At 35.4% G+C, this 14,005-nt stretch overlaps 1 protein-coding gene across 1 annotated transcript in view; it reads right to left on the bottom strand.

Moving 5' to 3' along the window:
- LOC132113337 (otoferlin-like) overlaps window positions 1-14,005 on the bottom strand; it is a 51,835-nt gene that overhangs the window by 803 nt on the left and 37,027 nt on the right. Inside the window, exons 25-40 of the mRNA XM_059521134.1 lie at window positions 13,665-13,735; window positions 13,541-13,570; window positions 13,284-13,415; window positions 13,125-13,182; window positions 11,263-11,354; window positions 9,897-10,040; window positions 7,252-7,389; window positions 7,044-7,171; window positions 6,795-6,965; window positions 5,766-5,926; window positions 5,491-5,633; window positions 5,325-5,413; window positions 5,147-5,245; window positions 4,442-4,683; window positions 4,172-4,350; window positions 465-565 (exon numbers count right to left, since the gene is read on the bottom strand). Of these exons, the coding sequence (XP_059377117.1) occupies window positions 465-565; window positions 4,172-4,350; window positions 4,442-4,683; window positions 5,147-5,245; window positions 5,325-5,413; window positions 5,491-5,633; window positions 5,766-5,926; window positions 6,795-6,965; window positions 7,044-7,171; window positions 7,252-7,389; window positions 9,897-10,040; window positions 11,263-11,354; window positions 13,125-13,182; window positions 13,284-13,415; window positions 13,541-13,570; window positions 13,665-13,735 (1,978 nt within the window). The remainder of the gene's footprint in view (window positions 1-464; window positions 566-4,171; window positions 4,351-4,441; window positions 4,684-5,146; window positions 5,246-5,324; window positions 5,414-5,490; window positions 5,634-5,765; window positions 5,927-6,794; window positions 6,966-7,043; window positions 7,172-7,251; window positions 7,390-9,896; window positions 10,041-11,262; window positions 11,355-13,124; window positions 13,183-13,283; window positions 13,416-13,540; window positions 13,571-13,664; window positions 13,736-14,005) is intronic.

Raw genomic sequence — 14,005 nt, 5'->3', positions numbered from 1 at the left:
TTTTATGCTAAACAATGGAATATGGGATCTGGAAATTTTAAATGGATATTTAAAGTTCATCTGCAAAAACAGATACCTTGTTTTCATTTAGAAAAAAAAATTGTTTTTATTGTGATTCTTTTTTGTTATTTATACTTTAAAAAAAAACATGATTTTTGAAAATTAAAAAAATGGAGTTATATGTTTTTGCAAATTAGCTCTTCATTTTTAGTCTTCAATCAAATCTGGAAGCAGGAAATCAAAAAGCTTTCATTTATTTGATATGAAGCACTCTTTTAAAGTATTTATTAAATAATTGGGTGATAAAATTTCTTCAGTATTCTAAATAAATGTTCATTCGATTTTTTTAAAAAGTGATTTAAAATATTTAGTTCAATAAATAAATACTTAAATATGTATACTTTAGTGAACGTGAAAATGATTGAAGCACTGAAGGTAGATGTAAAGACAAATGTTGCTCTTACTTTGGTTTCTCCAGAGGCTCTGGTTCATTGCGTCCTTCACCAACAGGACTCTTCTCGGCCTCCTCACCTGTCAGCAGGTGAAGCTCTGCTTCTACCTTTCCCTTAAGGGATAACAGACATGGTTCAAATTATAAAAGCTGAACAGAAAATGCTACAAGTGCACACTGATCAATTAGGATGAGCATTTTACTGTTTAAAGAGTCGGATCATGCAAAAATGTAAATTCTGTATGATTTTCTTTCACTCAACATAAAGGAAGATATATTCTGATGAATCTTTAAAGCACTGCTGAAAGCAAAAGGTACTTTTTACTACCAATCCCCTAAAAAAGCACCATAAAAGTATGATTACGGTATCATATGACATGCAGGAGGTTCCAGGATCATCATGTTTTAGCAGCTGTTTAGCACGTTGTGTATCATGTGACAAGTTTGGAAATTCAGATTTTGTAAGATTTTAAATTTGAATTCTTAGTGGGGAGAATTTTCAGTGAATCATTTCATTTTGGTTTGAAGAATAAGAAATATTGGTAACACTTCAGTTAACATTGATGTAGTTACACGTTAAACATATTTGACTATATTAATCATGAGTAAATTATGCATATTTACAGATAATTAACTCTAAGCCAATCCTTAAACTAATTCTAGTTTCATGTAGTTAAATAATACAGGTGCTGGTCATATAATTAGAAGATCTTCAAAAAGTTGATTTATTTCACTAATTCCATTCAAAAAGTGAAACTTGTATATTATATTAATTTATTACACACAGACTGATATATTTCAAATGTTTATTTATTTTTTGATGATTATAACTGACAACCAAGGAAAATCCCAAATTCAGTCTCTCAGAAAATTTGAATATTACTTAAGACCAATACAAAGAAAGGATTTCTAGAAATCTTTGCCAACTGAAAAGTATAAAAATGAAAAGTATGAGCATGTACAGCACTCAATACTTAGTTGGGGCTCCTTTTGCCTGAATTACTGCAGCAATGCACCGTGGTATGGAGTCGATCAGTCTGTTGCACTGCTCAGGTGTTATGAGAGCCCAGGTTGCTCTGATAGTGGCCTTCAGCTCTTCTGCATTCTTGGGTCTGGCATATCACATCTTCCTCTTCACAATACCCCATAGATTTTCTATGGGGTTAAGGTCAGGCGAGTTTGCTGGCCAATTAAGAACAGGGATACCATGGTCCCTAAACCAGGTCCTGGTAGCTTTGGCACTGTGTGCAGGTGCCAAGTCCTGTTGGAGAATGAAATCTGCATCTCCATAAAGTTGGTCAGCAGCAGGAAGCAGGAAGTGCTCTAAAACTTCCTGGTATACGGCTGTGTTGACCTTGGACCTCAGAAAACACAGTGGACCAACACCAGCAGATGACATGGCACCGCAAACCATCACTGACTGTGGAAACTTTACACTGGACCTCAAGTAACATGGATTGTGTGCCTCTCCTCTCTTCCTCCAGACTCTGGGACCCTGATTTCCAAAGGAAATGCTAAATTTACTTTCATCAGAGAACATAACTTTGGACCACTCAGCAGCAGTCCAGTCTTTTTTGTCTTGAGATGCTTCTTGATGCTGTCTGTTGTTCAAGAGTGTCTTGACACAAGGAATGCGACAGCTGAAACCCACGTCTTGCATACGTCTGTGCGTAGTGGTTCTTGAAGCACTGACTCCAGCTGCAGTCCATTCTTTGTGAATCTTCCCCCCATTTTTGAATGGGTTTTGTTTCACAATCCTCTCCAGGGTGCGGTTATCCCTATTGTACACTTTGTTCTACCACATATTTTCCTTCCCTCCGCCTCTCTATTAATGTGCTTGGACACAGAGCTCTGTGAACAGCCAGCCTCTTCTGCAATGACCTTTTGTGTCTTGCCCTCCTTGTGCAAGGTGTCAATGGTCATCTTTTGAATAACGGTCAAGTCAGCAGTCTTCCCCATGATTGTGTAGCCTACAGAACTAGACTGAGAGACCATTTAAAGGCCTTTGCAGGTGTTTTGAGTTAATTAGCTGATTAGAGTGTGGCACCAGGTGTCTACAATATTGAACCTTTTCACAATATCCTAATTTTTTCTGAGATACTGAATTTGGGATTTTCCTTAGTTATCAGTTATAATCATCAAAATTAAAAGAAATAAACATTTGAAAAATATCGGTCTGTGTGTAATGAATTAATATACAATTTTCACTTTTTGAATGGAATTAATGAAATAAATCAACTTTTTGATGATATTCTAATTATATGACCAGCACCTGTATAGCCCTGTACTTTAGCTGTAACACAAAAATTATGTAGCCTGAATATTGAACATATTGTACCAGTAGTCATATTTTTATGTCAGCTATTGAAATTGCATTTAAATAGTCTTTGCACTAGTGTTGCTGTAAGTGTGTTCACATCACTTTTTGTCGAACTCCCTCCTACCCAGCTCCACCTGTCTAGATCCGCTTATGGATGGTTTAGTTTAGATACTCACGGCATGTTTGTCTATATCTTATTCTGGTTTCCTTTCACATAACAAGACTCTTTAAACGCCTCCTTGTGATCAAAATGTATAAGAAAATTAAAAAGAAATGCTAATAGCTTTTGATTAAAGGGATACTCTACCCCAAAATAAAAATTTCGTCATTAATCACTTTACCTCCATGTCATTCCAAACCCGTATTCTGACCATTTCTTTCATACTTTTCTGGACCTTGACAGTGTAAGTTATTTGGCAGTCTATGGGACATTCTCAAGCCTCCTGGTTTTCATCCAAATTATCTTAAACTGTGTTCTGAAGACAATCAAAGCTTTTATGGGTTTGAAACGACATGGGGGTAAGTGATTAATGTCATTTTTTTTATTTTGGGGTGGATTATCCCTTTAACTTTGCCTATTGTCCTAAAATAGATCTTGATAGAATTGGTAAGGTTTTCGACATTATCCAAGGTATCTATTATATATATCATATCATAATAGGCCAAACTTCCTGTCTGCTAATTTGAATTTCTTTGAAACCAAACAATTTCCATGGCGATACACAAAAAGTTTTTGTTTTGGTTTTGTTTGGTTTACCACCAAAATTATTTTACTATTGATTGTATTTATGATTTTTCAGCCGTTTTGAGTAAAATCATCTTAAAATATCATTAATGACAAATTTTAATACTTTTTATTTTGCCTCTGTTGTGCGTGGCCCCTTTTCTGCTTGCAGCCAGATTATTTGTTAAGATTTTATTTGAATAACTTCTCTTTTAATTTTCACTTTAGTTAAAAGTTTTGGTCTTTTTTGTTTGTTTGTTTGTTTTGTTTTTATTAATTTTATTTAAAAAAAAATATGTGTATATATATTTTACATTTTTATTTATGCATTATTATTTTTTACATTTATTTTAGTACGTCAAGTCAAACTGAATAAAATATAGTAAGTTTAGGGCTTATTTTCATATCTTTATGGTTTTAAGTTTTAGCTTACTATAAAAACCTGTACTTACTCTTAACTGCCACACTTGCCAAACTTTGTGTGGTGCTTTATTACATTTTTGGAGGTTGACAAAAAAAAAAAAGGTTACCTTTCTTTAAAAGAATGTCTTAGCAGTTTGGACATTCTGAAAGATATCAACTTTCGTATTTTAACAAAAGAAAAATCATGCAAATTTGTACCAACAAACGGTTCTTATCTTTACATTATTAGTATATTGATGTGTAGTTCACTTACTGTAATTTCCAGCTCATCGTTTTCATCCCGGGCCACAAATGGCCACCAGCCTTTAATTCTCTTCTGTTTGAAGATGTTGACCATGGGCATGTCTTGCTCATTAATCACCATGTCAATGGAGCACTGCTTGGCTGTCTTCGCACCACGAGGAAATCGGTTCAGGTCTAGTTCAATTGCACCTGAAACACACATGTGCCAGCATGAATGAAGGTCTTTAAGATTGAGCCTGGATGTAAAATGACTTTACATCGTATAAATACAACAGCACACCCAAGAAGTCGTCTGCAGAGAAGTGATCCGCATCCCACACTTGCAAATTCAGTCGGGCAGGAATTTTATACTCAGTCTCGTCCCAAGAAAACATGGACTCTTTCTTTGAGATGACGATTTTTTCTTCGGCTTGTAGGTAGTCAAAGGGGTAAATGAAGCGCCAATTGAAATTGCCCTCTCCGGTCAAAGAGTGATAGTGGACGTCTGTGTCCTGCTTGTCTTCTTGTTGGCCTTTCAGCCATCTGTTGGTCACAAGTTACGTAAAAAGATATGTCATGAAAGATATGTATTTGAGTCTCTTCTGTTCACCAATGCTCCATCTATTTGATAAAAAATACAGTAATACTGTTATTTTAAAATGTAATAATATTTCACAATATGTATAATGTAAATGTTCTTTGCTAATTTTCTGTAGCTGGTTTTTGAATAACTGAGGAAATGTAAGACTTATGTATTCATTAAATTATTATCATGTTAAAAACAGCTTCAGTCATATTAAAAACATTAGGCTTCTTTTAGCCTTCTGCTGGAGTTTAACTTTACTATGTAAATAAATAATGAAATAATATACCGATAATATACTGATAATATAGTGTATCAGTGATCTGACGATAAGACAATTGAGTGTATCACCCAACACTAACTTGTACGTCATTTTTGAAATCTGATTATGTGATCCAGATTTGACTGTAAAAGATCCCATACCCTCTAACAAATATGTCACTGGATTTTTCCCCTGTGAAAATGTCATCGTCCTCCAGAACGACTTCGTCTGTGTTCCACACGATCACCCTGAGCTCAAACCTGTCAATGACCAAAATATAGTTAGAATATAAAATATTCATCTGTATGTTGCTGAAGAATTTCACTAAATGCTTCCTACTTCTTTGGCTTCCTTGGTGAAATATCGACAGCGGGTCCAGGCGCAGGCATATCCTTTGGGAACATGTCCACCCACAACTCAATCCTCCCCTACATCAGACGCCCTCACATTCATTAGTACCATTTCATTAGCAGACAGCAGTACCGTTTAGGACATTATCCCTGACCTGCTCCATCCCAGGTTTATCCGGATTCAGGAGACGTCTCGTCTCCACGTGCTCTGGGACGAGTTTGCAGCCGATCCGTGGCATATCTTCCCAACGGTTTAGAACAGCAAGAGCCAGGTGTTCATCTGTCTGTTTCTTCAGTCCTGTCAGGAAAAAAGCATGCACATTTGTTTTTATGTGCTGCTTTCATATGGGAAATGAATTAATGTATAATGCATATTTAATGCAATGAATGCAGTAATGCCTTTCAAAACGGTTTTTGAAAACGTGCATACCATTTTCATCTTCAATTTCAGTCGGTCCCGTGTAAACTCTGTTCGCCACTTTGACTTTTCCGCCTGGGCCGTACTGGGGCGGATCCATTTTTCCATCTTTGCAGAGTTTGGCAAGGATTTGCGTTGGCTTCATTGGGTCCCTCCACACATTATAGCCATGACTAAAGAAAACAGTAAGAAATGTTATCCCGAAAGCCCTTGTAAAGCATGTAACAGCAATATTGCTAATTCTAGTTACCTCAGATCATGTCAGTATTTTTCAGTTTATAAAATACTTACAAAAATAGTTTCATTTTAGTCACATGATCTTTCTAATATGCTGATTCGCAGTTTAAGAAACATTCTGTTACATATTATCAATGTGATAAAGAACTGTGCTGCTTCAAACTTTTAAATGGTAGTTTATGACAGTTTATGCAACAATATCGAGAAAAAAAATAGTACTTTTATTTAGCAAGGACATACTAAATTGATTAAATGTGACAGTAAGTAGATTTATAATGTTACAAAATACTTATTTGAAAGATGCTTTTTGAAATTGCAAAATAGTTACTTCTAGTTGCCCCAGATCATGGCATTTTTCCATTTGTGAAAATTCTTACATTTATAAGATTTATTACAGTGTTATTTAAAATACGATTTTAGTTTTTATTAGTTTTAGATTTTTTGTTTTCATTTTCATCTTAGTTTTAGTCATTTGTTGTGTGCTTTGCCATTTTATTAGTTTTTTACTTTTAGATATTTTAGGGTGTTTTAGGACTAAATTAAATGAGAAATGTTGTTGAATTCAATTAAATTCATTTTTTAAGATTTTGATATTTTATAACTTAAACTAAAACCATAAAAATGTTAATTTCTTACATAAACATTTACCTGAGAAAAAGAGAAAATAAAATAAATAAGCTAGTTCAAAGCATTAACTTGAAATATTAAACTATATCTGAGAAAAAAAGAAGTTACAAAACATAGGTAACCTAAAAAAAATGACTAATGCGAGAGATTTTGTAACGTGTTTGAAAGAATGCACACATTGCGTAGCTGGCGCTGAGACCACATGTTGCCCTGTGCTTGCTGTAGAAACGGTTCTCCAAGTCAATCTTTGTCTCCCCAATCAGGTCGTCAGTTCCCACCAAATCCCAGTCATAGATGGACACGGTGAGGGTGGAATCCATCGGGAGTGTCGCTTCAATATCAAAAGACCTGGGAGTTTGAAGTTTCAAGTTAATATTAATCAAGTGATAAAACAGAACAACAAAATCTCTGTGTTAATGTACTCACTTTCCAAACACAGGGTTGAGTTGTTTAGAGATGTAGTTCTCTTTGTCCTTGATCTCTGTCTTCCCGAGCTTGATGGCGATATATGGGTCGGCCTTCCCATTGATGTCTGCAGGATGCAGTTCTGTTGCCTGGGACAAAGCCGCGCATTTGTTCAAATGGCCAAACGGGGAAAAAACCTCAACGTACTTCTGTGTTTAGTACTACATACCCGGATCACATAGACTCGGACGAGGACATTAATGGGGTCGTTGTGTGGGATGTTCTGGAACATGCCCATGTTAGCATCAAAGCTCATTTCTCTGGACACATCTTCCAATGCTTGGACTTTGTAGATGCACATGGATCCCTACAGGACACACAAACTAAAAGATCAGGGGTCTCATTTATAAAGCTATCCGTTGAACATGTACGTATGCACAAAAGTTTTCAGATTTATGAAACCATGCCAGAACCTGCACAAAAATCCTTTTATAAATCCCAGACAGGGGAAGATTGTGTATGTCCTTCTCCACACCGACTCCTCCTCGAAATCACCATATATGGAGCGTACAACGCCTACTTTACTATGCATAACCTCATCTGCATATCATTTCCATGCATGTTCATCCACGTGACACCATATTTAACACGGTTAAAGGTACAAGACATTAAGGAAATATAAATGCCATTTGTGTCATACACAATTTTTATTGCTAAAATCATCCAGTTTCCTTGTTGTGTTTTAGCATAAATATCCATAAAAACAATGCTGTTGGACCCACTTTATATTAAGTGGCCTTAACTACTATGTACTTACATTTTAATTAATAATTTAGTACAATGTACTTATTGTGTACATACATGTTTTTACATTGTACTTATATTTAAAAAAAAAACTACATGTAATTACATCTGTATTTACTTTCTGTAATTACATTTATAATTACACTGTTGACCCATACTTTACACCTTAACCCACCCTTAAACTTACCCATACCTCCAACCCTCTCCCTAACCTTACCCCTATCCCACCTCAATAGCAGCAAAAGTGTTTTACAATACAATATGAACACAATAAGTACATTGTACTTATTTTTTTATGTAAGTACATATTAGTTAAGGCCACTTAATATAAAGTGGGACCAAGCGGTTTAAAATAGTTCTCAGATAAATATTTTAGAACAGATTTGATCTCATTCTTTTCCACTGGCCAAAAAGTATTTCAGTTGTTTTAAACAATTCAAATCAAATTTAATTTATGCAGTTTTGCTGATAAGGTGAACATCTTTTAGCCTATATTTATTGCAGTGTAAATAGAATTGTCTGGACTCCACGCATCAATGACAAAGTAGCCTGAAGAGAAAAAAAGCTAATTACCATTTTCTACCATTTATCCTTCAGATACAGTGGTATTTTTCCTAATGTTGTGGAGATGCCTTCAGACGGCTGCGGTCGAACAGTAAACTATTATCATTGGATCTATTCAAACTGAGTGTACTAAGTGTGCATCATTGATCATTGTTCTCACTGAAATATTTTCGTATAGCATGAGATCTGCAATTTAGTTTCAAGATGAATTATTGTGCATCTATAGCACTCCTTGCTGTCTCTAAAATGCTAGAGGAAAAGTGATCAAGTGCATCCACTAAATGTGTTTAAATTCATATAATTTTTGTTAAACGTTTGCGTAATGACTTTATGTATTTTCAGTGATTATCTCCATTAATGAGAGTGGAATATTTAATGTAAATGTGTATATCGAAATACTGCTGTTATCTTCATTACTTTTCTCAAGCCAGTAAAAAGAGAATTTGGTGTAAATATGTACGCATCTTACAGACCATGCATACTTATTTACACCAAGTTTATTTTTTAGAAATCCTGATATGTGCGTGGAAAATTGTGTAAGCAATTTCTATGCCTATTTTATGTGTAAACATTTATAAATGAAACCCCAGACCTACACTGTTGAATGTGCTTAGTGGGCTGTTCTTATCAAAAACTGAAAATGACACATTTCATAGAATGATGTTTATAATGATATAAACTTTGACGAAATGGAATCATTTTTTTCACACGGATTCTTTTTTTTTTTTTTTTTTACCCAATTTCAATATAATTTGTTATTTTAACTTAAACAGGTTACTTACAATGATCTTTCCAAGAACTTTAATTCTCTTTAAGTTTTATTCTCACTAGATAAAAAAAAAACTGACAGTTTTTCTTGCAGTTTCTTGCAGTTCAGTTAGTTTTATCCATTTCAGAATTGAGATATAAACTCGCAGTTCAGAATTCTGAAATAAATGTTACCGTTACCTATTTAATGGTTTATTTTAAAGTGAAAAAAAAAACCTGAAATGCAACGTAAACTCAAAATTACAAGAAATAAACTGTGAATACATTTTTAGAAAAGTCTGAATTTTGAGTTTATATATCACTTTTTATCCCACAATTCTTTATGTTTCTCAAATTGCTTGCAAGTGTGACTTATTAACTCAGTTAACATCTCCCAATTCAGACTTTTCTTTTTTCTTCTTCTCAGAATTACAAGAAAACATTTGCAGATAACATTTTATTTAATTTTTTATCCCATGGGCTTTTTTTCTTAAGAAAAGAAACATTCAAAAGGAGTATTGCAGGAACACATAGTCTGAGCTCAAATAAAACATTAGTTCTGATTAGACTTGGTCTCTACACAATTCCCATATTTCAGTGTGTGTTATTTTATACTTTCAGTGACATTACTATTAATCTAAAATGTATAAAAAAACAGTTATTATAAAGCAAGAGTAGATTTGTCCAAATGAATATATGGAGAAACAGCAAGTCAAAAGCGAGAGAGAAGATGACGGTAAGCAATGAGTGACAACAAACCTTGAATTTGCCAATAAGTCTGTCTTCATCAGCTGCATTCTGCTCAACGTCAGCATCATCTGAACACTTGCCTCGATAAAGGTTAAAAGTGTGAAGCCAGTCTTCAAAGGTGTCAAACTCATATTCAAGCTCTCTGTTGTACATCTGTGGAAGAAACATGATTTCCCACATTCTTTTACCTCCACAAGGCATCCCATACTCTCTCCAAACAGACAGATTACTTAAAGGTTTAGGCATTTCCTTCTGAAATGGACTTTTGCTCTTAAATGAATCTTTACCCCAACAATGAAAATGTCTTTATCCTCAAGTCATCAAAGATGTAGATGAGTTTTGTAAAGGTGGTAGCCAACCTAACACAACTTCGGACAACTAATATTTGAAATCCATGCTAATTCAAGCAGGTTTCGAACAGGAAGGAAGCTGAAGAGAGGATAAGTGATTTGTCTACAGAACAGCTTACTACAATCAGTCGATCTTGAAGTCCAGCGCTTAAAAAGTCAAGTCAAACTCGGTGATGCACCAGACATCCCTCACAGGAAGCAACAGTTCCACAAGCGGCCATCTTTCCAGTTCACACAGTAATCCATTTACTCTCACTACTGCAAACCTTACTGATGAAGCAATCTCTTGAGCACGACACAATTCCTGATATCCTGCTTCCTTACACCATAAATTGAAAACTCCACCCCAGTCACGTAACGTGAAATTAAACAGAAAATATTTTTGGCCCAAATTTTCTGCACTGCCACAGTTTGTGTCCTAATCAGATTTGTAGTAATGTAGCATTGCATCAATGTCTCATCAATGGATGCTCTGCAGTGAATGGGTGCCGTCAGAATGAGAGTCCAAACAATAATCCACAGCACTCCTGTCCATCAACTTAACATCTTGATAAGACAAAATCAGCGTATTTGTAATAAATACATCATTAAGATATTTTTAACTTCTAACCATGGTTTCAGGCTAAAATATGAGTCCATAATCCTTAACGCTTCCTACAGTGGAAAGGTTGTCAGATAGAAATCACAGATCTCTGAAGGAAGCATTATTATGCATTATAGACTTGTATATTAGTTACATCAAACATCTTGATGTATTTGTTTTTCACTTCGCAGGACGTTAACTGATGGACTGGAGTGCTGTGGATTATTGTGATGTTTTTATCAGCTGTTTGGACTCTCATTCTGACGGCACCCATTCACTGCAGAGCATCCATTGATGAAACACTGATGCAGTGATACATTTCTACAAACCTGATGAAGAAACAAACTCATCCTGATCTTGGATGATCTGAGGGTGAAGACAGTTTCAGATAATGTTTTGGGTCAACTATTCCTTTAAATTCTTAACTAAACTACAAGTGTACCTTCAGCTCTTCAATTTTGTGCTTCTTCTCTGGTACTCCTTGTCCAGGCATGGCTTTGTTCTTGTTTCCTTTTCCTCTCTTTTTCTTGGTCCCTTTCATATCAGAGGCATATGGAACATATTTGGTAATCAGGGCAAACAATCAAGGGTATACAAATTTCTGAACAGGATTTTTAATGTACTTTTAATTATTTTGGACTTTGAGGATTATATGTAAAATTATATGTATATCTATCAAATAGATTTGTTTGGGCAGTAAAAATAAAAAACGTTTTAATAGAATTCATGTAGATGCTTTACATAATGCATTTAATTATATATCATATGCAAATATCAAAGTATAAGCTTATACAAAGTCCCTTAAAGGTGCCATGTGTAAAAATTGAAGTAAAAATATCCAAAAAATGACCTACGTGCTTCAAAAGAATGAGAAGAAATAAGGGCGATGATGTCATTAAAAAAATGTCAAGTTATAGTGCTGCAGAGATATCAACCTTAATTAGCATTACTAGCCCCGGCCCGACAGGTGTCGTAATACCAGTTTCGGCCATGGGAGGCGGTATGCGGGCAACATAACCACCAGCCAACCTGCAATACATGAATAACTCGCACGGCTTATGGGCGTAATTGAACCTGATGTCAATCGTGTGGAAAGTACAACCCACTACTTCATTTCAGTTCAGGGAAGAGAGCGGAAGGATGACAAAAGCCCTTGGCAAGAGACCACCACCCGCTACAGGGAAACAACCGCGCTCGGAATCACAAATCAAATCCGATAAGAAAAGGAGCCGAACCAGAGTAAACATCGGCACTGCTTTCAATCGCTGGAGACAACTGATGGACCTGAAAGAAATGAGGTTCGACACCGAACTTGCAACATTTCTTTTGGATTGGTAAGTTAGATGCTGTTAGTATTTCGCTAGAAGTTTGTTTTATATGTTTGTGTATTTTTTTTCGGGAAGTTATAACATAGAAATGTATCGAAGGCTGTTCTATAAACGTGCTAATGTTAGCGATGGCTAACCGTAGCTGCGTTTGTTACTATAGTAGAGATGATCGGTTCACGTGTGCTAGGGATCTGCCGTGTAACATTTACAAGTGCCAAAACGGTATTGTTTGAATTGCGTAATAAAATGGACAGAATCTGATATTTTTTTATATCTTAACTAACCTGCTCTGTCTAGTCTGGTCTCTGTGTCCTTTTTGCTTCATGGTTTTTCTGTACGTGAGAAAATTGATGTGTGGCGTGAAAGCGTGTGAAAAGAGTCAATTGCGTGTCTCACGGTGAATGCTTGAGAGTTGGCAGCTCTGGTTACGTTGGTTGGTGCTAGCTTGGTCAACATCAGCTGTCTGATGTTGACAGAATGCTGTCTGTCAAATTAATTTAATTCAAATAATGTGTATATACAACTCAATATGTAATATGAACAAAACGAATATGAACATATCCACTGGTAAAGGTGAAGGGGAGTAGCTTGAAGATGTCATGTTTCAAAATCACTTGACATCACCCAACGTTCCTCTGGAGGCAAAACGTCCTCTTAGGCTTCGGCTATGGCTGTAGGGTTGTTGTGAAGGTAGGGGCGGAGCATAGAGACTATGCCATTTCTCGTTTGTTACTCTAGAGTAGACCAATTCACTTTATTGAGGCATACTGCCCCCATCTGGTATGGAATGTGGAGTATGACTTGATTTTTTTTGCCAGACAAGACAGATGGCACCTTTAAAGTCTTTTCACATTACAAAGGCACCTGGGCATTTATTTTTAGTTGTGCATGCATAGCTCCTATCTGATTAAGCATTTGCATATTTTAAGTAAGTTAAAAGTTACACAAAATTTTGTCAAACATATTGTTGACTTACCTTCTCCAGAGTCAAAATCTTCCTTTTCTTCAGCTTCTGCCTCTTGTGCTTTAATGATCTAAATCATTGATAAATTGTATAATAAAGTCTTCTCGTTTCAAAAAACCAAATCATGCATTTTCAAGGCATCTTCTGGTACATGTAGAATACAGCTCTTACCTCTGTCAGAGTTTCAATCGAGGCAAAGTATTTGGACCACCAGTCCAGCATGCTTTCATCCAGCTCCTCCTCTTCCGCCTCTTCACCCTTCTTTCGCTTCTTTTTCCCTTTCCCACCTTTCTCATCATCTGGCTGTCTCAATGTTAAGGACACAGAATTCATTTTCAAACATAAAAATAATGAATTTTAATGCCACAGTTATGTTATAGGCATCGAACGTAATAAGAGACAAACTGATCTGACATCTTTCTACATACCATATCGATCTTAACCACAGCATCAGATGCCTGAAACAGATTCAGTTAAATGAGTAAGTTATGTCTGAATGTTTGACTGCTATAGTTAATAGACATATTTCAAGTATTTTGTAGCGTTTCTTACAGAGTCGAGTTTGACCACTGTCTCAGTCTTCTTCACAACTGGTTCTGGCTCTGTGTGGATCACAACCTCCTCTGTAGAGAAGAAAAACTATGTTAGTCGTGCTTAGTATAGATGAGAATAAAGAAATATATACATTATTTCCAGCTTTTGTTGAAAACAGTTGTGCTGATTCATATTTTTGTGGAAAACGTAAACATACATTAAATTTTTTTTTGAGGATTAAATAATTTATACTTCATGAATAAAAGTATTAACTAAAAAAAAATTCCACAAAAATATTGTGCAGCACAACTATTTTCAACTGATAATAATCAGAAATGTTTTTTGAGCATCAAATCATT

The sequence above is a fragment of the Carassius carassius genome, chromosome 32 (assembly GCF_963082965.1).
Source record: "Carassius carassius chromosome 32, fCarCar2.1, whole genome shotgun sequence".
Classification (NCBI taxonomy): Eukaryota; Metazoa; Chordata; class Actinopteri; order Cypriniformes; family Cyprinidae; genus Carassius; species Carassius carassius.
The sequence above is the reverse complement of the archived record's forward strand: the minus strand, read 5'-3'. Positions and strand labels throughout refer to the sequence as shown.